The 26702-nt window shown below is 32.6% G+C and overlaps 1 protein-coding gene across 1 annotated transcript; it reads right to left on the bottom strand.

Moving 5' to 3' along the window:
* Positions 1-3700: 3700 nt before the first annotated feature.
* On the bottom strand, positions 3701-14251 carry LOC139491627 (akirin-2-like). The gene is made up of 4 exons (XM_071279408.1): positions 13808-14251; positions 11200-11508; positions 8908-8982; positions 3701-6193 (listed from the first exon to the last, which is right to left on the bottom strand). The coding sequence occupies exons 1-4, from the start codon at positions 13992-13994 to the stop codon at positions 6183-6185; spliced, it is 582 nt and encodes a 193-aa protein (XP_071135509.1). The 5' UTR covers positions 13995-14251; the 3' UTR covers positions 3701-6182.
* Positions 14252-26702: the final 12451 nt, after the last annotated feature.

The following is a 26702-nucleotide window of genomic DNA, read 5'->3' as shown; positions in this document are numbered from 1 at the left end:
GAGTACTCTTCAAAATAAAGCAATAAAAAGTGTATGTCACCGACCTCTCAAAAAAGTTATGAGTGATTTTCATGTTTTTTTCTCGTTCGTTTTGAAGAAAAGACTTGTCTTTCTTCAGAACATTGCATCTGACGTCATAGTACAAACTTTCCTTGCTGGCGCACTATTTACAAAAAATCGCAAACTGGACGTTTGAAACCCACATCTTCATTTCCAAGAATTACAACTATATTCAACTACTTTATTGTCCGGTAATACAAGACATTAAATGCATGTATCAGTATCAGTCTGAGATCCTATGATGTTTTGCCGTACAATATTAACCTTCAGAAACACCCATCCGTCGGAATGGAAAATTGTTTGAAAAAACCTTTCACGCCACTTTTGTTAGGAAAGTCTGTTTTCTGTCTCTGCCCCTCATTAGCAAAATTTTTGAAAATAATAAAAAATAAAAGATGGCACTGGCTTAATTACAGAGTATTAGACTAAATCAGACTAGATGTGTGTTTTTTTTTTTTTCGCGTCAGTTTCAGAAGTTTGCCGTTACAACTCATTCGCTGCTGTTGACAGACGGACATACAAAAGCATGGACGGACTTCTTTATATCATTATTTTACCCGACTACGACGAACGTATAGAAATTATGAATTTATTATTTCAAAATATCTAAGATTTAAGGAAATCAAAATTATAGGTAAAATATTTGATTCTAAAACGTTATACATCTATCATAAAATACAATCCCTGTTATTACTAACTCACGTGTTTTGAATAAACGAGACCGTAGATAAAAAATACAAAAAGTTTTCGATTCAAAAATTACTTTAGAAATAATTTTTATTTGAAAACTACAAAGTAAGATTTCTCCAAGAGGATAAAATATTGTAAATCTAAGTTGCTCATTCTGGAAATTAAAACAAAGACAAGAATGTTGCCGGCATTGGAATCGAATTTGTTTTCCGGTCATAGTTGTAGCTATAAATGTAAGGGATCTTATGTTTGATATTATTTTTGACATATTAAGTTAAATTCACAACAATTTAGTTTAAAACATCGATTTTTTTTTAATTCACATTCGCTGAGTATTATTTTTGTTATATTACAGCTAATTTCCTATTGCACGTATAGAGTAAAACTTTGGTTGGCTTCCTTGCTTTATTTGTATAAATGTTTATTCAAGCTTTGAAAATAAGATTGACATCTTCATATATAGGTATGTACCCTGTATATGTGATATTTAAATTCAATTGGACTTTATCGAAACATAATTATACAAAATATACCAACAAAGCAAGCAAGCTAACCAAAGTGTTGATCTTATAATGGATTTTCAAATATTTGGTTAAATCAGGGTAACTACAGTTTTAATCCAAAATGGTTAAAGTTAAGCATTAAACAAAGAATTTTTGACCAATTTAAGCAGACTTGGAAATCAGAAATGGAGAATTCTCCAAAAGCATTATGTTACAAACTATTTAAAGAAAACTTTGAATTTGAAGAATATTTAGATTTATTACCTTATAAAGATAAAATAACGCTATGTAGGTTTAGAACTGGAAATCACCGGTTACCTATAGAAACCGGTAGATGGCGTAAAATTATTAGACAGGAAAGGTACTGTGTACTTTGTAATTCTCATGTGATAGGTGATGAATTTCACTATATTTTAAACTGTACAGCTCTAACAGAAAGTAGAAGAGCTTTTCTTAAACCTTACTATATAAGCCGAGTAAATGTTTTGAAATTCGGCAGTTTATTTATTTCAAAAAATATTCGTGTATTGAAAATTTGTGTAAATTAATTAGAATTATCAATGTAGAAGTATGTTCTCCTGGTTGAACAATAATCTCTCATTCTTGTTGCTCGTTTTTGTGCAAACTTGTCATGCGCAAAATCTGTATGTTATTGTATGTAAAAATATCTTTCTTTGTACCATTTGCTTGGTTTTATAAGAAATAAAGAATCTTATACATTAGGAAATTAGCTGTAAGCTTCAGTGAGATAAGGCGAAATGTTTATCATTTCTCCTTCAGACAGTTTGAAATGAAACAAATGACAAACGACAATGACCCTTTGTCATAATTTTTTAATAAGATTTTGTCAAATAAGCAGTATTTTTTTTTTAACTTCATTGCAAGATCGGACATTATTTTACGAGAATCATCCAGCCATCAGTTACATGCATACCTTGCGGCTGCCAGTATGTCAAAGGTTCTAGGAATAATTGTTTATCGGCTTAACCTTCTGAATACTATTTTTTTTAAATATTTGAAAAATTGACATTGAAATTATATATATAGAAGGATCATATCATAAAGAATATGTGAACTAAGTTCTAAGTTGATAGGAAGCGGGACAGATGGACTAACGAACGGACGAACGGAGGCACAGACCAGAAAACATAATGCCCATATATATTGGGCATAAAAATAACTTTCACCTATCTAATCAACATGTACACAATCGGCGCAAATGAAAGACAAAATCTACGCAAGAGAAAGAATAAGAAAAATGAAATGCAGATCGGCGAAAGTATAAGGCAAAATCTACGCATGTGAAAGAAAAAAAATGAAATGCAGATCGGCGCACATGCAAAAAGTCGAGATCAAAATTTATATTTTATCATTTTTTTTTAGGACGACGGTTAAATATAGTGTAGTATCTTTTTTGTCCATTTTCGACAAGATATCAGCGCGACGTTTAGATCCTTTTTTCTTTAAAGACGTATTTTTAAGCGTACACCATATTAGAATCAGTGAAAAACGCGAAATTGGACGTTATTATTTGACGTTTTTTCTTTGCTAGAAACAACGTCATAGAGCTTTTATGTCACTACCAAGTTGCGTTAGTTGATGCGCATAAACAATAGGCTGTTTGGTCTTTAACTATCGATTTGACCTCAGATGACCATATAAGCGATGTAAACATAAATAAAGATATGAATAGATTAAACCAAACACATGCAATTGGATTTTTATAGGTCTGTTTGATTTTATTTTATAGATTAACAAGAATGTGTCCCAAGTACATGGATGCCCCACTCGCACTATCATTTTTTATGTTCAGTGGACCGTGAAATTGGGGTCAAAACTTTAATTTGAAATTAAAATTAGAAAGATCATATCATAGGGAACATATGTACTAAGTTTCAAGTTGATTAGACTTCAACTTCTTCAAAAACTACCTTGACCAAAAACTTTAACCTGAAGCAAATGGACGCACAGACGGACGAACGGACGCACAGACCAGAAAACATAATGCCCGTCTACTATCGTAGGTGGGGCATAAAAATAGATGTTTCTCATTGTTTTTAACTGTATAAGAATGATTTTATGTGCATCGAATTAGTAATCAAATGATTTACCGTAGTTTCACTTTCATTGTTGACATTCTTTTTCTTTAAATAACCAGTACAGGTACAATGAATGTGTTGTCAATCTGTAGCTAGGGGTTAAATTGAAGTTCACATGAATACGGGTTTAAAGAGTTCGACTCATTCACTTGCAAGTGAATAAATAATTATCAATGTTTCTTAGCGTAATTTGACAAAATTGAACCTTTTTGGCTGCAAAAAGCGAATTGTTATTTCACTATTTCACTTTCATTATTGATTGAACAAAAAAAATCAAACTTTAGATTTTTTATATATCTCGTAGCTAGTGCCCCTTTAATGACCATTAATCAAATGCATAGGAAGTCCTAACATAATACAGAACTTTATTTCTTTTTTTCATTTTCTGCATGTAACAAGTTTATATTATATAAATATATACAGAATTAAGTTACTACATTTAAATTAAAACACTACCTGTGTTATAAAACAACATAAAATAATGCCAACAAAAAATAATAACAATGGTTATAAATAAGAGTAAAAGGAGGCAAATATTTCAAGTCATTGAGATGAAGAACTGAACTTTGGCCAAATACATGTACCAAAACTGCATTAAGTTCAGGATTATTTCATTTCATTCTGCATTAAGTTCAAGATTACTTTACTTCTTCCTGTATGATATCAAGATTATTCAATTTCCAAAAGTATGAATCAAGTAAGGAGAATCTAACTTCTTGTTTCATATTTTATTCTTCATCAAAATCCAACATCTTTCAACAAACAATGAGAAATAACTTAAATAGAGAAAGATGTTGCATATCTTAAAATTTTAATGTATTTTTTTTTTAATTATCAACAACATGCACCAGTGAATGAAAAGGTGGAAACATAAATGTCACCAAACTGGACAACATATAGCATATCATTGATGCAGTTTCAAAGCTTGAATTCTTACTTTCATGAGAGTATTGGTGATTTTAATAATTCAGAAAATTAGGTTAATGCTGGAAATTAATACGAAATTGAAATTTTTGATCCGCATTACAAAGTGACTCAATTTCATGTAATTCTGATTTCTAACATTTTAGGGAAAATTTAAACTGATGAAAAAAAATTCAATATTGAACAGATGTTGAGTTTAAATAAACAAGTCCAGATCTTAGACTTTGAAATAGATAGGATTAAATAAATATGGTAAATACACATACATGGTATTTCTAGCTGTACAAATTAATTCTCACTTGTAAATACACAATGTACCTGTACACAATGTTCACTGTTAAGAATCACACCTTAAGTGTAGAAATATATTAGTATACTCAATATCTATATACTGTATAATATTCTATGGTAAATTACTTTCCTCTACTAATAGAGGCATTTAATATTTTAAGGGCTGTGTATTAAAAAAATGTTTTGAACTTTAGTCCGAGTGTTTTAACTTTTACAATTTTTTATCTGCATCAACAGATTGTTATACTTAAAAATAAATTCTTTTTCTGTGATACCTTAACCAACTATTAAACTAAGAATATGTAAAAATCATCTCAACTATCTGTTTAAAAATTGGGTCTAATCAAATTAATATGAATTGTGCATCCCTTTATGTTCCATTTGTATATTGATCCATTCTTTATATTCAGAATTTGATATTATTTAGTTTAGGCGAGCTTAAAAAGGGCAAAAGGAGGTGGAAATCTAGTTATAACAGTTCTGAATTTTCAACATAATTTAAAATATTAAAAAAAATTACTTTGAACTAAAAAACTGAATGAAACTGGAAACAATTGTAAATTAAAAAAAATATAAAAAGGAGTTAAATGAAGTTCAGAACTATATATAATAAAAGTTCAGGCAAAGACTAGTTTTCAGTCCTCAAATGTGACCAATTGATCAAATAAAACAGGAAAACTACAAATTACAAGAACTGTACATAAACTGCATGCTGAATTTTCATAAAAAATATTAGATGTACACGTGGAATTGCATGTACAGCAATTAATGAAATTCACAACACAACTGTGTAAAATCGTAACGCAATAAAACAAATAAGTTCTATGAACTAGATATGCTAACTTTTCATAAAACACCAAACGCTTTTAACCAAATCCATTCATTTCAGCAAGTATTTACAAATTTGATCATGTTCTCAGGAACAACTTTTACTATTCACTCAATACAAAAGATAAGCACACATGTACACAATCTATAGATCAGTCATGCAATTTACAAAGTAATATACATATTAATCCCATTGATTATATGACAGTTTCTGAAGTGCGGCAGTTTGGATAATATACCCAATACAAAAATAAAACCAACATGGTCTGGCTATAATGTTACACGAAGACAACATCATGACCGGCTGAAAATGTTTATGACAGCATGATTGGCTAATGATGGATCCAATATAGTTATGTCTTGTTAATTTACATGCTTAATACACATCCAATTTTTTCAATATTATGTCTTGTAAAACTAAATTTAAAACATGTTACATGCTAACACATCCAAGTTTTACAATATAAGTGTGAGCAAATCATACTCCCAAAATGTACAGATTCTCATTTATTTCATTTAAAAAGTTACAAACTTCGGCCATAATACACACAAAAAACAAATGTAAATTGCTACAGAAAGACATTTCAACAGGAACTGGTGTATCCGACATCAGCAAAGCGAGACAAAATTAACCCACGCACACGATTCAATGCCGCAAGAGTAGAAATTCAAGTTTGCAGAGCACCTCTCCTTTGGCAATGAAAATGTTTAACTGTAAATGCAAGTCTGTGAATGTTTGAATTAATGGAACACATGTTGATTGGCAGTTACTTAGCTGACCCCGACATCATGACACATCTGTAAAATAGAAAGACAACATAATTATTAAGAGTAAATGTAGGGTACAATTGTATGTATACTTTAAGTAGGAATAACTAGGTATCATTTAGATGGGAGCCATCTTTGTAGGCCCCGCTGTGAATAATGTGTCTCAAAAATTTGTATCTTTATCATTGGACATGGGTTTGTCAACTGAAACCATTTTTTTTTACCTTGACCTTTGACCTAGGAAGTTGTACATAATTATGATACACCCTCTGGTCAAGTATAAGATTTGTAATCATAACGGTTCTCAAGATAGAGAGCGGACACAAACTTTACCATAGGACATATGGGGTTGTCAACTAAAACCAGTTTTTGACCTTGACCTAGGAAGTTTTACATTCATTATAACGCACTTTTTGGTGTTGGTTAATATTCATTATAACGCACTTTTTGGTGTTGGTTAATATGCATGTGAAGTATAAGGCCAAATAAAAATATAAGTGTGGTTCCAGATTTTGACAATCAAAAATAAAAATTTGAAAAAAAAAAAAAATGCCGACCTAATGACTGTTTTTTAAAAGTATGTAACTGGAACCACACATATATTTTTATTTGGCCTAACCTTTGAAATCATAACGTTTCTCTAGATATAGAGATTTTTACGGAAGAACAGACTGATCACTTTAGGGCGTCTGCCATTCTACAGGGCCCTAATTACATTACATGTTTCATTTTAAGAGTGTCATTTACTATAATTTTGTTATATTGATTTGCTAACAGCAATCTTGCGTCATTCTGAAATTAACCTCCATTTAAAAATGAAATGTAATATTCATGATGATATGAGCTTTCAAAATGAAATGCACAGGTAAATAACAGAAATTTAAAATCTTAAGAGAATTGATGTTTTAATGATCATCATGAAAACCAGATCCTTACTAAAAATAGTAAATGGTTCTTTTAGTAATTTTTTAGGGCTGTTAAATTGTTGACTGTGTGCACATTTTAAAATGTACCTGGGTCAACGCTTTTGCACCCCAAAGCTTAAATTAAAATATCGTTTGTTTGCCCTTTACGACCGACCTTATAAATTCAGTCCACGTGAAAATCTTTTATTTGCATTGACCAGCAAGATTTTTTTTATTTTATTTTTTCGTTCCTACCAAAAATCTTATATTTGTATTTCCCGCTCACAACCTATTTTTACAGGAATCCTCGGGTTTTATCTTTCCTGTATAAGGTCTAGTCCGTTTGGTATCACTTGAGCGTTTGACATGAACATTTGCATTTGGAGTTTCAAAGCACTTTTTTTTAATTTGATGTTAAAAGCTTTGAAATCATGATACGATGAAAGTTACTCTGTGTCTTTAAATGTGAAGAGCAGGGTTCATTAATAAAAAAAAGGTTCGTCCAATACAAAATTATCAACGTGTGTACAAAATATTTTGTAAACAGATGTTGTATCCTTTGGTGATCCTTAAATCAGGATGATTATGTTCACGATGCTATTATGAGCCCTCTTTTTGGCCCCTAATTCCTAAACTATTGGGACCATAACTCCCAAAATCAATCCCAACCTTCCTTTAGTGGTATTGAACCTTCTAGTAAAAATTTATAGACATCCATTCCCTAAATCTTAAGTTATTGTCCGGAAAACATAGTTTACCCCGCTTTTTTTTTCACTAATTTCACTTTTTTTTTGCCCCTTATTCCAAACATTTTGCGGCATAACCCCCAATAGTCATAACTCACCATCCCTTCATGGTATGGAAACTTGTGGTATAATTTCAGAGAGATTCATACACTTTAAAACACAAGTTATTGTTTGAAAACTACAAAATTGCTTATTTTGGGCCTTTTTTTTTGGCCCCCCAATTCCTAAACTATTGGGACCAAAACCCTAAAAATCAATCTTAACTTTCCTTTAGTGGTATTGAACCTTCTAGTAAAAATTTATAGAGATCCATTCCCTAAATCTCAAGTTATTGTCCGGAAAACATAGTTTACCCCCCCTTTTTTTTCACTAATTTCACTTTTTTTTTGCCCCTTATTCCAAACATTTTGCACCATAACCCCCAATAGTCATAACTCACCATCCCTTCATGGTATGGAAACTTGTGGTATAATTTCAGAGAGATTCATACACTTTAAAACACAAGTTATTGTTTGAAAACTACAAAATTGCTTATTTTGGGCCCTTTTTTTTGGCCCCTAATTCCTAAACTATTGGGACCAAAACCCTAAAAATCAATCTTAACTTTCCATTAGTGGTATTGAACCTTCTGGTAAAAATTTATAGAGATTCATTCACTATATCTAAAGTTATTGTCCGGAAACTAATGCGTCTTCGGACGATGCAGACGACATGATACTATTATAAGATGCTGTTGTATAACAAAAATTACATCATACAGATTTCATATCTATGAAATAAAATATTATACCTACCTGCCTACCCATGACAAAAACTGTACCTAGCTAAGTTATTTTTTGGGAGAGAAAAATAAAATATTTTACCTACATGTACCTACCTGCCCTGTTTCGAAAACATAGGGTCGGAAAAAATGCAAACAAACAATATTTTAATTTAGGCCCAATAAATTTACAATAAGAAGCATTTTAAAATTCTTAAAAAATTATCTTTCAGATTTATTAAATATCTTGAAATATATCAATTGTATTTTGTTAAAAAGTGCTTATTCAGTAGCCTGAACGATTTCATCACAAATTTATTGTTGAAAACTTACAACTGACTGGCTGATCTGTAGCAAACCTTCTCTGTATCTGGTCATGGTTGAATTTCAGAAATGCCTCATATTGTTCTACAAAATTAAACATTATACATAATATTAATCATATGTGTCTAAATTGGATCAAGGACAATTGGTAGTAGATTATCTAGTACAAAAGCATTTCGATGCCTAGGCAAATGTCATGTAGAAGTTTCAGAGACAAAATAAAAAGGCAAGAGGTAGATTCTTTCATGAAACTTGCTTTTAACATTTGAAGCTGCCATGTCTTACATGTGCATGTATGTTTTGTGTACAACATACTTTAAATTATAGCTCCAAAGGTCTTCTGCATTAAGTTTTGCAAAAAGTTTCTATGATTATTGGTACATGTATTTTTCAGTGTTTAATATTTCAGAGAATAATGTCAGGTATTGTTTTGCAAACAAAACAAAAACGATTTGTATACCCCTTTTTCACTGCAAAGTAATTTGTTCCTAAACATGTACATGTGTGCCACACAATGGAATCATCATCAGTCATAATCATGTGAAGCATATTGCTTTTAACCTTTTCAATTGCAATATTGACAAGCTTACATGTGCATATCCACTCTGATAGGAAAACATGCCATAGTACTCCTTATTTGGGGGCGGGGGGGGGGGGGGGGGGATCCCAACCGTTGCTAAGTACATTGTGTATTTCGAGGAGATTACAATGTTATTTTGCTTATTATGACCCAGTTGGTAATCAAACTTCATTTGAACCAAAAATCTCACGGTATATACGTACATGTTTACGGCACAAGGAAGATAACGCTATAAATCAGTTATGTTTGTATTAGTATGTAATTAAATGTCTTATTTTTGTAAACGTCAACCAATTCTAGGTTTTAAGCTATTTGCATGTTCATATTAATCATAATGGTTGTCTCAAAAGTAACAACTAAATTTTTAGAGTTCTATCCATTTAACAGCAACCTCTTTCAAGTAACTTATCAGGACTTGTCAAGGTGTTTGGTACCACCTTAATACATTAATCAGTGTTCCAGCTAGGTTTTCAAAAGGGCAGGGTGCCAATCCTGAAAAAGGGCATTTAACGTGCGATATGATAATATGAAAAGGGCATATTTTAATAAAAGATGTTAATCAAACATTTGTTTATTCGTTGAATCACATGTTATACAAGAACAACATCTTTAGCCCATATAAAACTCTATCTTTCTACTTTTAAGGCTGAAAAACTTGTCAAGCAGCTTGTCACACAAGTTTTTTTATCATTGCTTGGCACAGTTGAACTTTATATGCAGTATGTTTTGAAAGGAGATCTGTTTCATACTGTTTCTATGGTCTACCACATTTTACCAGTTTCACCTTTCTACCCCTGCTGTGCTTGATGGCAATACAGCACAAAACAGCTGTGCTCAGTAAATTCACAATTTTAGGATAGAAAGCAACAGTGAAAAATAGTATCAAAAATAAAGAATACAGAAAAAGATGACCAAGGCACCCTACCAACACTGCTACTAAGACCCTCTTTAACTTTTCCCATAACTCAAAATAAATACCTAAACATATATATTCTTAAGCAAGAAGTATGGAGACACATTTTAGAATATGTAAATGGGTTACTCAATGCTAGGAAAAAAATCAGATTGAGTTATCTTTCTTTATTCGGGTGTGCTCCTTCTTTGGAGGATTATAAACAGTACGTAAATATGATGTAAATATGATCACAATATGGCGGCCGATTTTGTTATTTTCGTATCAAAAATGAAGGCAGTCAATGACAAATACGTCTGAATTTTCTGTTTATTTTACAGAAAACAAGTAAAACAATGTCTTCAACGAGTTTATAATGGTTTTCCAACTTTCTGTCATTACGTTTCTTCCATGTAACTACGGTAAACATCGCAAATTGTGCCCAAGTTGTTGTATGCACATTTCTTCAATGATAATTGCCGACTGACCGATTCTATTTGAACGAATTAATGTTGATGATCATTAATGACCCATCCGATAAACGGATTACCTATAACAACAGATTATGACACCAGTTGTAACCATTGATTAGCTTGGGGTGGTAAACAAAGTCATAATCTTTTCCCCAGGTAAAATTTAGTAATTAGCGTATCATATCAATACGCAAATTAATATGCAATCGATCTTCAAAAAAGGCAGTGCGCCCCGGAAACTGTAAAAAGGGCACAGGGCGCCACTCCGAAAAGGGTGGGCGCCGCGCCCTCTGAAAACGGCCTAGCTGGAACACTGTTAATAGTGTCATAGTAAAACTATTGTCTGTACTACCTACCTGCTAATTTACAAGTAAGTACTGAGTTGTATTCATTTTTAATCTGTTCTTCTCTGTCTTTCAGCATGCGCTCACATATCATACTGACTTGCTTGAAGGTAAACAATGGCATTTCTCTTTTGTTTGGAGATAATGCACTGAACATGTTGCCAGCGGAAGATGATGGTGATGCTGATCCATCAATGGACAGGCTTGATGAAGATTCATGTGGTGGGGACATGTTTGGTGGTGTCTGAATACCAGAATACTGTAGTTGTTTTCTTCTGTGCATACGTTTAATTTCATTTCCAATACTGGCAGCAATTTGTTCTGAAAAAGGCATTCAGTATATATATGAAACAGGGTTCTTACTATGAATTTTTCAGGGTGAGTGTGTACTACATGTAATTTCATATGACTGAGGAAAACTCAAGTTAAAGACAGGAAAAAAAAAAAGGTACAACATATGTAGAGGTGGACAATGGTAACCTTAATGCCCCCTCTGTTACAGTGGGGGCATTAAAATGCATGGATGGAAGATATTTGTCAATTTTGCTAGCAATCATACCTTCAACAGTCTGCACCAAAAACTTTTTCATCTACTAGTCCGGACACTAAATATCAAAACTTGTCCTTATATGCCTATATAAAATTTTGAAAATTTTCACTAGTCTGAATCAATTTTTACTAGTCTGGGGCATCGGACTAGTGGCTAATGGTGCAGACTGCTTCAATATTCTTTTAATAATTTTATCTGGTTAGATAACTTTTCAGCTGATTTTTAAGAATTGTTTTATTACATATGTTCAATGTTTTGGCTTACAATGTACTTAAGGTTCATCATAACCTTTTGGCTAATGGTGGCCGTATTTACACCACAAATTTTATTCTGAATACAGACAAACCTATACACCTGCAAAAGTTTTAAGGGATGGAAGGAACTAGATATATAAATTTTAAATGCATTTTGGGTTTTAGAAAAACTTTACTAGATTTGCTATTCATTAATTTTTTTTCTTTCCTGCAGAAGGTGCCAAAATAAAATAAGTTCGAAAATGTTTGAGAATCTCCCCTCATATAATACATGTTGTAAGTAAATGTAGTACAGATTTAAATGGACAAAAGATATCTGCAGACAATAGGTGATTAAAACTGTGTAACTGAGTGGACCGTTTCAAATGAAACTTGGGTGTTTGTTTATTTGCTATCTTCTGCAGACTGGAAAAAACTGAACATAAAAATCCATTTAAACATTTAAAGTTTTAAAATTTTCTGAAACCTTTACAACATATAACTGTTATGTATCTACATGTAGGTTCTGCCATGCCTTAAAACTTTCCTAGATGTACCAATTTGTCTGCACTCGTAGTAAATTTGGAGGTGTAAACATGGCCATATTTTTCAATTTCTTATGACATGTATGATGAACCTTAAGCAATGTAAAGAATTAATTTTTGAAGCCCCTAATTTATTTGTCAAGCCTTGACTAGTATGGAATTAGTTAATTTAGTGGCAAAGAGACACTTCAGCACAAAGAGGTATTAATGGCACCCTGAACACTTCCAAAGAAAAATCCTGTTGGGACATTTCAGGACCTAGACAATTTTGCTCCTCATGTCATTTTGGGACTGGAAGGGGTCCATTAATTCTGAATTTTTTTTTATTATTTTCAAGATGTTCTCTATTCTATTTATTCCTTTGTTCTCTTTTCTTGAAATTCTCTACACCCATACCTGCCAACTTTTCAAAATGCCCATGGGGGTTTTGCGTGCAAGATGGCTGTCATAGTCCTAAAAAACCTTCAAGGGGGCCTGCAAATACATTTTAATGTTGTTTTTTGGCTTCTTCATACCTTTATAAGCCTAAAGTCATTGTAAAATTAGTTGTTTTATTTAAATTGTGGACAAAACTGCTCTTTCAAAATTTCAATTTGGGAGCCTCCATGGGGGAAATCCCCCGCAAATAGTGAGTTGGCAGGTATGTACACCCCATTATTTCAGACTCCTTAATTTTTACCCATTATTCTGTAATCCTCATCCAGACCTCCATATATTTGATTGAAGATATGAAATGAATATTCTAAGTAGTCATAAGTTTTTTTGCAAACAGCTTGCATTTATTTACTACATGTACATGCATTTAGATGGTGGTTGTTTAAACTTCCAAATTTCAGACAAAACATCTGTAAATATTATAAATTTTATAAAATTTATATTCTGAATGTTATTAATTACAGGCCCTAGTTCATAACCCCTAGCAATATTATGTAACATCAAGTAGGTCAAGAAACTTGATGGAAGGCCATTCTATTGAATTGATGAGATGAGCAATAATTATTTGAAGAGCTCAACTGGAAAATAAACAAAGTGGTTGTTTTCCAATCAGAGGTGTCCTTTTGACTTGGTGCCGAAGAGGAAGTGTCAGGAATAATTTCTGGTGGTATGTCTGAAGTGAAGCCGAGGTGATGTTGGATTGGACTGTTTACATGGTATCAATGCCCCAAGGGATATAGAAATGCCATAATAATACATGAAAAATTCTTATTGTTTACTTCTCGGCATTTTTAATTTCGATTAAAATTCAATGCGACTCCTTTGATTACACTTTACAGCCTTTGATAATATCTTACCCGATGTCAATTTCTGACCAACTTCTCCAAACGGCGATGGATTTACTTGATGTTGCTTCGTTGGTGGGGTGGACGGCGACATAGTCATTGGCATACATCTACGTCTCTTTGGTGTTGTTTGTCCAGGACTGTGTATAGGATCGAATTCAAGATTCCTTTTCAAAGTTAATGTTGCTCCGCAAGCCATTTTTTATGACTGTAATTTAGTTTCGATAGGTGCCCAATAAAAATTGTATATGCAACTGACCTTCTATAAACAGAAGGTCAAAAACGATTCCCAGACGAAAAATAAATGTTTAAAGATAATATAAGAGGATAATATTGCTGTTTGGCTTGAATTTGAAGCCGATGATTGTTGATTTTTTTTACCGGATTCACTACCATCTAGTAAATATGGCCGTTTCCAGAATCAAAACAATCAAGCCTCGTTTTCAACAAAATCATAAAATTATTTGAACATGCCCCGAACTTGTCCTATAATACCGATATAAGAAATCGTTTCTCGTTACGGGCTGAAATTCTTCTTCCTTCCTGCAAAATTGCAAAAATTATTTATTTTCGTGAAAAAAATATTAATCACCGTGAAAATCTCATAATAAAGGTATGCCAAATAGCAGTTTGGTATTGTTGTTAATTACAAATAATGTAGGTAACTTTTCTTCATGTCATCGTGCCTGTAAACACACACGCACATTATATTTGCGTTGCTGAACTTTTCACCGACTGCATATTAGTTGGCATAGATGGTAGAAATAGAAATGAGAATTTGTTCTCGGTATTACGTTTCATTGTATTTATTATCATTCGTTTTTTAATAATATGACGCGTCTGAAGCCATCGCAATAATGTCCCTTTCTTTAATAGAATTATTCCTTGTTTTTCCAATATTCAAAAATATAACAAATCAATACAGGAACAGGAGGAATACTTGAATTACCATAAGATTTTAAATCGGATCGGGTTGTAAAAACATTAAGTTGGTTTAATAACATTGGGTTCCGCAAAAAAAAAAAAAAATCATCAAAGAGCAGTTTGACTACAAAAAAATATTTAAAAATAACAACAACACCACATGTCTTTGTCTCACTAATATGATATCATGTGGGTTTAGTTTGTTTTATTTTGTTGTTGTCGAAAACCTATTGTGTTTTATTTCCTCCTCAAAATGGAATGTCTTTATCACTGAATGAATCGAAAAAAAAAATTCCAAACGAAGTATTAAAAGTCGTACTGATCTTAATGAAATTGTTTCCCAAAAAATGGATAGGAGGAGGAAATAAATGGAGAAATCAATGAAAACTGAATATTGACTAATAAAACAGCGTAAATGAGATCTAGGTCAGATGAAACAGGTAGAAGGATTTTAAGTTTTATATACAATCGTTCCATATGTCAAATATTGTGACCACATTTTAATTGAATGTCATAGTGATGCATCAGCTAGTAGAACTGAGAAGAGCAAAATCCCTAATTTTTTCCAAACATCACAATACATAAACCAGTATGCACATTTTTTTTGTGTTCAATTATTTATGCAATTGTATTTTAAATGTAAAATGTATAATTACTTTCTAATTAAAAAAAAAACTTCGTACAAGTCAGATACAAAACAAAAGTAACAATCAAAAAGCCCGTGACAGGATAGTAATAACCAGCCATATAGTTTTTCTGAACTTGAAGTCGTCAAGGTCCTCGATTATCGTCTCGGACTTGACGTGACTATTCGTGCAAAAAAAAAAACTATATGGCAACGGTTTTTACCAGGCTGTTTTAGTTACCTTTGTTCTGTATCTTATACTTAAATTAATTCTGTTTTGAGAAATACTTTATAGTTTCCAACGGAAAATTATTCCTTTCAGTTCAAACGAAAATTGTTATTCTAACCTAGACGTCTTTTCCGGCTTATTTGTACTTTGTAGTTTCTGTATTCAAGATCCACGAAAGAGTAATAACAGAAATCGTATTTTAGAAAAGGCAAGATACATTTTTTGTTCATGTAACAAATGGTTGAAATAGACGACATGGAAACGACTTATCATAGCGAATTTTGGAGAAAAAAAATCGGACGTATTGGTGTTGGTACAGAACGAAGAAAACTTATACCTATGTCGGTTCAATTGCCGGACGGAACCATAGCCCATGGTCGTGAAGCAGTGGTTTCGGAATGGAAACGTGCGTATTGTAGTTTACTAAACCCAGAAACTGTCAATTCAGAATACGTAATGGACCAAAGACTTGATACCGAGATTGAAATGAATAATGAAATCACAAGTTTTGAAGTAGTGAACGCTGTGCGTAGCCTAAAGCGTAACAAAGCCGTTGGCGTGGACGAAATACCGGCAGAAATCCTTAAAGTCCCAAGTTTACTGAACTTTTTACACAAACTTTTTAACAAGTGTTTTTCGAGTGGAGTTATCCCTACAACGTGGACAAAGGGAATTATAAACCCAATTCCGAAATCGTCAACATCAAATCCGAAAGACCCAATGAGCTACCGAGGTATAACGTTGGTACCAGTGTGCTATAAACTATACTGTCATATACTTAATAACAGGCTAGTAAAATGGGAGAACGAAAATGACATTCTTCATGACAGTCAAAACGGATTCCGGAAAGGGCGCAGTACAATTGATCACATTAAATCGTTAACATCAATAATCGAGACTAGGAAATTGAAACGTTTATCGACTTTCGTGGCTTTTATTGATTTTCGTAAGGCATATGACGGGATAAATCGAGCGATGTTATTCCAGAAACTATTCGACCTTGGTATATGTGGGAATATTTATAACGCTATTTTGTCTCTGTATTAGTCCGTGGAATGCTGTGTTCGCATTAATGGACATCAGACAGATTGGTTTAACGTTCAATGTGGTCTTAAACAAGGCTGTTTATTGTCGCCATTACTTTTCAACTTGTATATAAACGGATTAGCTACGTATATTGATTCACTAGATATTGGCATTGACATCGATGGGGAAAAGGTGTCCATGTTACTTTATGCCGATGATTTAGTGTTTTTATCAAACACAGAAACAGAGCTACAAACATTACTCGATGCATTGGATTTATGGTGTACCGATAACAAGATGACAATAAACGACAATAAGTCAAATATAGTCTACTTTCGGCCAAATTCGTTCCCGAGAAGTCCAACAATCTTTCACTGCGGAAACCACATTTTACAGACAGTAGAACGTTACACATATTTAGGCTTAGTTTTTACAGAACACTTGGACTATAACGTCATGGCAAAATACGTTGCAGCAACAGCTAGTCGAGCACTTGGACTTGTAATATCGAAATACAAGGGACTTGGAGGTTTACCTTTTGGAACTTTTACAAAGCTGTACGACTCTATGGTTTGGAGGACTATTAGTTACGGTGCGGCAGTATGGGGAGATAAGTCATTCTCGTGTATAAATGCAGTTCAAAACAAAGCAATCCGTTTTTTTCATGGGAGTTGGTCGTTATACCCCAAACGTTGCAGTAAATGGAGATTCGGGATGGACACCACCGTTTGTGAAACAGTGGCGGGTAATCATAAACTATTGGAATCGGTTACGATATATGGCTGAGAATAGAATAAATAAGAAAATAGACAATTGGGCAGAGCAGAATTTCAGACGTCATCGAGTGTGCAAAAACTCAAACTTTAGAATTTATAGTCTATTCGAATCATGTGGTATAGCGAACTTGTTTAATGACACTGATATTGATAAGCAGCAAGTTAACAATGCTCTACATGTAAAACTTATGTCCGACTTTAAACAGAAATGGAATGAAGATTTGCATAAAGACACTACCAGACGAAATGGACCAGGAGGTAACAACCTACGTACATATAGAACATTTAAACAGGATGTATATACAGAACTTTACCTAGATAAACTTGTAATACCATCGCACAGAAGAGCATACTCTCAGTTTCGCTGTGGTGTTGCCCCAATACGTTTAGAGACAGGACGCTACGAGAGTCATCCAATTAATAGATCAAAGAACTTGTTTTGTTTGTGACGATAAAATTGAAAACGAGGAGCATGTATTGACTGAATGTCCGTTTTATACGACGATCTTAGAGACGAACTGTATAAGTTTTTAAACTTTGAAAACGAAAATTTTAGTCTATTGCCGAATTCTTTGAAACTTTCATTTATTTTAGCGAGTGATAATATTAATGTGATACAAAAATGTGCCAAAACCTGCAAGCTTATTTTAGACCGTAGACGACGTTTTTTATACCGATAATTGATGTAAATATGTTTTATGATTTAACTTTATTTTTGTTTTATAATTGCTTTTTGAAAATTTGTAAATACTAGTTCCTTTTAATCCGTCTCTCATAATTCTTTTAGAATGGCATTAATAATTTTAAAAAAGGTTTACTTTTATAATGTGAAATGTGTATACTGTATTATTGATGGTGAGACGTTAATAAATTATTATTGTATTGTATTGTAACATTTTAATAGTTTAATTAATTACCTGTCTACCTATCATTTCAACTTTTTTAGATTTTTAATATTAAATTAGAAATTACGAATCTACAAATTAGATGGAAATGTTTTTAAGTGCCCGACTGAGTTGGCGGCATGTTGTATCATCAGGTAAACACTAGTCCGGCCGTGCTTCTGTCCGTCCGTTAATACTCTAATGTCTAAAATAATAATACGAAGATGTGGTATAATTGCAAATGAGACAACTATCCACCAGTGACAAAATGACGTAGAATTTTATCGTAGGGCCTTCAGCAAGTAGCAAAACGAATACTAATAAAACTAATAGTTTAGAAGGTAGTCAGTGTCATATTTCATTTCATTTTTTTTAATTTCCAATAATTCTGGCAAAGAGAGACAGAGGAAAAACAAACTTTCTTTTTTCAAAGCGGAGTAGAAGAAGCTTTCGAATAATATTACATTTCACGGGCGGTGTTTCTGAAATCTTATTTCAAAGCTGAGATTCTCGTTTAGTGGGGCAAAATAATGAGACCTGACAAATACTGGTGCTGGTGATAATAAAGAAGGTGCATATTGTTGCTATTGTTGTAAATTCTTATGTGTGTTTCAAACGTCCAATTTGCAATATTTGCCAAAATTACGGGAAACTTGTACTATGACGTCAGATTCAGTGTTCTATAGAAAGACAACTCTTTTCTTGAAAACAAATAAAAAAAAACCATGAAAATTACTCACAACTTTTCTAAAAGGTCGGTGACATGTAGTTTTGGGCTGTATTTGAAAGATAACACAAAGCTCTTTCTTTCTTGAAATTTTTAAGAAGTAATCACTGGTAGAATTTTTTAAATACTAGAAACGTTTTTCATTCTTATGTGTTAATATTGGCGGGAACGAAATAAATCATACTTTTTAAAATCAAAACACCAATAGTCTTTAACTCTACATTCTTAAATCAATACTGTTTACTGTGAAAAAAGAACTATGCTCCTAAGTTCGGTATTGTTGGATTATTTGAAATTTTAGATAACAACCGAATAATGTCCATATTTCGGAAACACACAAAACTGAGGTTGCTATAGTGACGATACGAAGTCGGTGACCCCCAATTTTTTTCATCTTATTTTATTCCTAAAGTCATGAAATACATTCACTCAAAATTTTAAGAAAAAATCACTAGTAAAAATTAATAGGCTGTTTGGTCTAATAAGGACGGTGCATACTCGTAAATTCTTTTTGAAACATTCACGAAAATAAAAAAACTGTTGATTTGATAGCGTTCATTTATTTATTTGTCCTCGTAAACAGTTTTGTTAAAATACCGTAATCGGTAAATTCTTATCGTGAAAGAATAAGTCAGGTACACCTTTTAACATCGCGGCGCGCTTAAGTTGCACTTTTTTCTTCTTATTAATAGAAATGATTTTAATTTTAGCATCTATCTAAAGATTAAATTATTTACACACACATAAAAATACAATCTAATTAAAAACCGATCTCTCATCGCTCCCGTTTTCTGATATGTCGCGTGGGAGCCTCCCGTGACATATCAGAAAACGGGAGCGATGAGAGATCGGTTTTTAATTAGATTGACAAAAATAGGGATTAATGTTTATTTTGAAACACAATTAATTCCCATTTATATTCAACCAAACAGATCAGGCCGAGATCCATACCTTTATAATTTTCAAAACAGAGAAGGTGACTGAACCATTTCAGAAATTAAAAAAAATAAACAATGTATTTAACCCAGCACATACTTTATGTGTCTGTCCGAAGTCTCGTTTCTGTGGTTCGGTGGTTGTCGTTGGTTCATCTCTATCATATTTGTTGTTTTTCATAAATTATTTTGTTATGAGTTAGGCCGTTAGTTTTCTTGTTGAATCCTTCCACATTTTTCATATCGGGGTTTTTTATAGCCGACTATAAGGTACAAGTTTTCGTTGTTGAAGGTCGTACGATAGCATATAATTGCTAACATATACTTTAGTTTATTTGATCCCGATGGAAAGTTAGTTATCTTATTTGCTATCATACCAAATCTCCACTGTTTATATATTTTTTTTAAATCCAGCACCAACAAAAAATGAATGTTTTTTTTTATTATTGAACTTACAAAATTTCACCCTAACAAGAAATATAAGACAACAGTCGTTAGAAGTATAACGATATATGAATGTATTTCGGATAATATGGTTAAAAAAGAACCTTTTTTATACAAAGTTGAATAGCGGTACGCAATGACTAATTCTGAACGGATGAAACGGCATATATTTTATAATATTTGATATGTAGTTTATTTTGTACATATATATTTGTAAGCCTGTAAAGCTTTGATATCGACAAAATATCGTCACTTGAGATTATCTAAACAGTGATTAATATCATCTTAAAATTATAATATATAGCAAGACGCCGTACAGACAAAAGTTGTTATTTTGCAATTCGCCGTACAATAAACACAATGTTTTTGTCCATATTCAATTAAAAACATCTTTTTTTACAACAAATTTCAGTAAATATGATGCCACACCATAATAATCTAAAAACGTGTCTCGAAAAATAATGAAAAACAGTTCAATATCTTGACAATGGAGCGACAGAAGACGATCGACCTCGAAATTTTCCGGTACTAAGTGGCAAGTTTTGGAGTATAACGCAAAATATTGTATTAATTTTGTACTTATCGGTCTAATAATTTAAAGAATTATATATCACAAAATCATTTCTTAAGCGACACCCTCATCAAATGAGTGGAAATGCTTTAAATTGAATGAATTCTTATTGGTCAATCAATTTTTTCCCAAATTAAGTTAAGAGGGGGTAGGGTGGGGTGGGGGGTCAGAGAAAAACTATGTGAATTCTATGAAATTCTATCTTCTATATAAAGGAGAAGGTCCGGTTAGGGCAGATTTTGGCCTCAAATTTCAGGTTAATCTGACGAAAGATTTTGGATACTTTTTAAATACTAAGTCTTAATGTCTATTTCAGTTGATTCAATTTGTTTTTGTGTAAGATTTTAACTGATTTACTTATTAACCGATTCAAGCTTAAATATGAAAAATCTATCAAATATGCCCCAAAATGTAATTTTTCAGATGGTTTTTGTCAAAAATGAAATTGGCCACTTTCATTTGGGACGGAAACGGTCTAAAATTTAACTATATTTGCTAAAATTATGACGATTTTAGTAATTTAGCACGACTTAATGATGCTATTACCCGATATATGTGCATTGTATGGTTAAAAACAGCCCATATTTATGTAGCAGAAACATTCTAATTTCAAATAAAAAGTTTACATTTTAACAATTTCGTAAAACTGCTGTATTTTGGGGTCAAAAAAGGGTCTTATACTGGACCTACTCCCTTCTTTTTATGAAGGAATGCATTATCATGAGTAGTCTTTCATAAGATACAGTGGACAAGCTTTATCAATCAAATATGGATTAAAGGGCAGCATTCCTTTTGAGAAATTGCAATTTTCAGGTTGATCATTTGCGCCAAACATTATGTTTCAATGTCTCGCAAATTTTCAGAATTCCTTTGAATTCATTTGCGACAAAACACATGTATTACAAGGGATAGTCCATGCCATTAGTAAGTAAGAGTCTGTATGGTGACCAGCAGGGACTGCCATTGGAAATTGATGGGTCTTTGCAAACAATACTTAAAATGAGCTACCGAATGGCGAACTGAAATAGTTAATTTATATGTTATTTTGGTCTCTTATGGAGAGTCGTCTCATTGGCATTCGTACCACATCTTCCTATTTTATTCATTTATACGAACGTCTTTACAGGGAACATACTGCGTAAAATTTTCATACCATGCATGCAAATTTCCTTCTTGTTATCGATAGCTTCTTTAGTAGAAGTAATTACAGCCTGCCCATTGTCCTAGCAATCCCATGGTGTTCGGTTTGGGATTTGTATTTTATATTGGGTTGTTCATAGGTTAGTGACACTTCATCATTAATCCTTTTGAGCAGTGTACATGGGATATACCGATATATATATATAGTTCGTCTATATAAGAGAATATATAGTACATAAGTTAGCTAGCCTACATTCAAAACAGTTCATCTTTAAAATATCAAAGGCAATGCTTACATGAATTATGACCTGCCTTTTTTGCCAAGTTGCTAACATTTAAAAAACTACATCCTAACCCCCTCATAAAAATCTAATGGTAGCTCCCTAAATTTGAATTTAACAAAAACAATTTTTTAACTATTTAGATTCAATTCTGCATTCGTCCTCACCATGCATGAAATATTTGCCACTGGACATTGAGCAAACATCAATCATTCAATCAATTCAACATACATATTAAATTAAAAAGGAATAAAATTACTGCAGAAGTCCATCTGCATTAAATATTACTTTTTTCATTTCCCTCAAAGAATACAAAACCCTAGTTGTTGGCCACTTTCAGCAACCATGGCAGTTAGTATATAATAGATAGAGGAATAAGGAACAAGTGCCTGGAGAGAACCACCAATCTTCAACAAAAAAAAAAACTCAAGATCTGAGTTGAAACATCGCAATAACCAAGTTTCAGATTTGCATCAAAGTCGAAAGGCCACTTGGTGGGGCCAACTAATTTCCATGAAAATAAGATATGCCAGTGCTGACACAACTGCATACCAAATATCATTTACCCATAACTAGTGGTTCCCCATAAACTGACATAATAACAACTAATATATTATTGAAGACACCAGAAATAGTATGCCCATGTATTGCTATTCGACTCCATTCAGGCCGACAAAAACCTTCTCATTGTGTTAATTAACCATGACTGTGAGAGTCCAGGCGTAATTTTTAAAGAAATCTTATTTGTATATGCTCAAGCATACTACCAACTCATTTTCAATTGGTCCTGATAATTTTACCGTGGCCATCAAACTAGGAAAACAGGTGTTTCCATGGACCAGGGATATAAAGGGGGGAAAGGGGTTGAACACAATAAAACGGATTCAAATCACATGTATATTATACATATTTTTAAGGGGCCAGCTGAAGGACGCCTACGGGTGCGGGAGTTTCTTGCTACATTGAAGACCCATTGGTGGCTTTCGGCTGTTGTCTGCTTTATGGTCGGGTTGTTGTCTCTTTTACACATTCCCCATTTCCTTTCTCAATTTTATTTAATGTTGTAAATGTTTACCCAATATCATGGACTTATAATGTACTGTTAAAATTATCAACCACCCGTCTTAAACACATTACTAATTAAAAACAAGAGTGCACACGCTGAAATGTCTCATTTTCTTTACTAACTATTGATATTATGTTGATAGTCCTCAATACAATTGAAAGCTTTACTACAACTATCACATAAACTTAACATGATACAAGAAAGTTGACCTATCGCTTATAGTTTGAGAAAAAGGTCAGATGACACCTGCCCGTTGAACATGTATACTTACAATCCTTCAATACACCAAATATACTAGACCTATTACTTATAACATCTGAGATATGGACTTGACCACCAAAACCTAACCTTCTTCACTGATCCATAAAATAAGTTCGAGGTCAAATGAAAACTGTCTGACTACGGGGCGCCGAATGGGACTCTTGTGGTTTTGTACAAAATTCAATTCTGTCATAACAAAATCATTTTTGTCTTACAAAACTATGTGCTACAGACTTGTTTTGTGAGAACTTCAATTTTGTGATGACAAAATTCATTTGTGTAGACAAAATTCATTTTTGTCATGACAAAATTCATTTTTGTAGACAAAATTCATATTTGTCATGACAAAAGTCAATTTTGTCTAAAAGGTATGCATATATAAACATATTTGCATACAAAATTGACTTTTGTTACCTGATATGGAAATTAAATCACAAAAGTCAATTGTGTGAGGTAAGATTCAATTTTGTGAGACAAAATTGACTTTTGTGAGACAAAATTAACTTTTGTGAGACAAAATTGACTTTTGTGACTGAGACAAAATTGACTTTTGTGACTGAGACAAAATTGACTTTTGTGACTGAGACAAAATTGACTTTTGTGAGACAAAATTCAATTTTGTGAGACAAAATTCAATTTTGTCAATTTTGTTGAGACAAAAGTCAATTTTGTTAATTTTGTTGAGGCAAAAGTCAATTCTGTCAATTTTGTTGAGACAAAAATCAATTTTGTTGAGACAAAAGTCAATTTTGTTAATTTTGTTGAGACAAAAGTCAATTTTGTTAATTTTGTTGAGACAAAAGTCAATTTTGTTAATTTTGTTGCGACAAAAGTCAATTTTGTCAATTTTGTTGAGACAAAAGTCAATTTTGTGACGACAAAATTCAATTTTGTGACAACAAAATTGACTTTTATGTGACAAAATTGACTTTCGTGAGACAAAAATCAATTTTGTTGAGACAAAATTCAATTTTGTCAATTTTGTTGAGACAAAATTCATTTTTGTCAATTTTGTGTAACAAAAGTCGATTTTGTATGCAAATTAGTTCACAGAAACCAAACTAAACTAATTTGAATACAAAATTGACTTTTGTCGCCCAATTTTCAAATTAGGTAACAAAATTCAAGTCTGTAACAAAAATGAATTTTGTCATGACAAAAGTGACTTTTGTCCGCTGATAGATAATTTTGTATGACAAAATTTTAAATTTGTAGTATGATACAAATTTTGTTAAACTGAACTTATTTTTGTTGAACAAAAGTCACTTTTGTCCGTACAAAATTGAATTTTGAGTACAAAACCACAAGAGTCCCATTCGGCGCCCCGTACTGACGGGTATGAGGATCTTGCAAGGTACGCACATATAGTTATCCTATTAATCATAATAAGAGAAAGTAGTATTACAAAAAATCTTTTCAAATAGTCGCTGAACCATGAAAATGAGGTCAAGGACATGTGACCGACAGAATCTTTGTATCATAAGGCATCTAAATACAAAGTATGAAGCATCCAGATCTTCCACCTTCTAAAATATAAAGTTAACTAAAGCCGGCGCTGGATCACTATCCCTATGTCGAGCTTGTTGCGACAAAAGTCGCAGGCTGGACTAAAATGAGTCTATACAAACAACTAAGAATAGCAGGGCTCAAATAAAACTCCAAGCGTTGTAATGTAATGCACACGAATCTCAATTTTATAACAAACGAATAACAAGAATGCACACACTGAAATGTCTCGCCTTTTTTTACTTATCATGGATATTATGTCAGTCCTAAATATAAAGCTTTATTACAACTGTCACATAAACTTGACATTAACCAAAAAACTAAACATAGACCAATGAACTATGAAAATGAGGTCAAGGTCAGATGAACAATGCCAGGCAGACATGTACAGCTAACAATTCTTTCATACAACAAATAGATGACCTATTGTTTATAGTGTAAGAAAAACAGACCAAAACACAAAAAAATTAACACTGAATCGTGGAAATGAGGTCAAGTTCAAATAAAACCTTCGCAACTGTCATATACATCATAAAACATTTCCATACACCAAATATAGTAGACCTACTGCATATAGTTTTAGAAAAAAGCCAAAAACACAAAAATTAACCATAACCACTGAACCATGAAAATGAGGTCAAGGTCAGATTACACCTACCAGTTGGACATGTACACCTTACAATCCTTCAATACACCGAATATACTACTCCTATTGCATATAGTTTCTGAGATATGGACTTGACCACCAAAACTTAACCTTGTTCACTGATCCATGAAATGAGATCGAGGTCAAGTGAAAACTGTTTGATGGACATGAAGACTTTGCAAGGTATGCATATACCAAATATAGTTAAATTCTCTCTTATTATAAGTAATAGGTTAACAATAAATCTTAACTTATTTTTTCAAGTAGTCACTGAACCATGAAAATCTGGTCAAGGACATTGGACATGTGACTGTCGGGAACTTCGTAACATGAGGCATCCATATACAAAGTATGAAGCATCCAGGTCTTCCAACTTCTTAAATATAAAGCTTTAAAGAACTTAGCTAATACGCCGCCCTATGTCAAGCATTTTGCGACAAAAATCGCAGGATCGACAAAAATGTCCATGCTACTTTTTATTTCATCACTGATTATATTCTATTGTTTTGTTGTTCAATTAAAGTTTGTTGATCAAACCATATTCTTGAGTCTTTTTTTGTTTTGTTTTTGAAGTCTTTTGTTTTGCACAACATATTCCTCAATCTGTTGCTTTCGGATCTTCTCTTGCACAGCTTGTTCCCGAGTCAATAAGTGTTTGTAGTCTATATTCTATCACATCAAATTAAATTCCAGAGTTGTATTTTGTGACAGAGTCTCTTTTTCTTAAAATTTGTGTTCTGTAATGATGTCCATCCTTCATTTTCACCTTTCCCCAAAAAATCCTGAATTGAAAAATACATTTAAATGGAATAATAAATTCTATCACAAGGTTCTTAAATATGAAAAGGAGAATCAGTTTTCATTTT

This window comes from Mytilus edulis, chromosome 10 (genome assembly GCF_963676685.1).
Source record: "Mytilus edulis chromosome 10, xbMytEdul2.2, whole genome shotgun sequence".
NCBI classification, from domain to species: domain Eukaryota; kingdom Metazoa; phylum Mollusca; class Bivalvia; order Mytilida; family Mytilidae; genus Mytilus; species Mytilus edulis.
Note: the sequence above shows the minus strand (reverse complement) of the source record. Positions and strands in the feature narration are given on the sequence as shown.

Excerpts from the sequence above, each read along its gene's own strand:
- LOC139491627 (XM_071279408.1), bottom strand. The coding sequence starts at position 13,994 with ATGGCTTGCGGAGCAACATTAACTTTGAAAAGGAATCTTGAATTCGAT. Across the intron at positions 11,509-13,807 it reads TGGTCAGAAATTGACATCGG|AACAAATTGCTGCCAGTATT; the intron begins GTAAGATATTAT and ends TGCCTTTTTCAG. Across the intron at positions 8,983-11,199 it reads ACTTACTTGTAAATTAGCAG|AACAATATGAGGCATTTCTG; the intron begins GTAGGTAGTACA and ends TTAATTTTGTAG.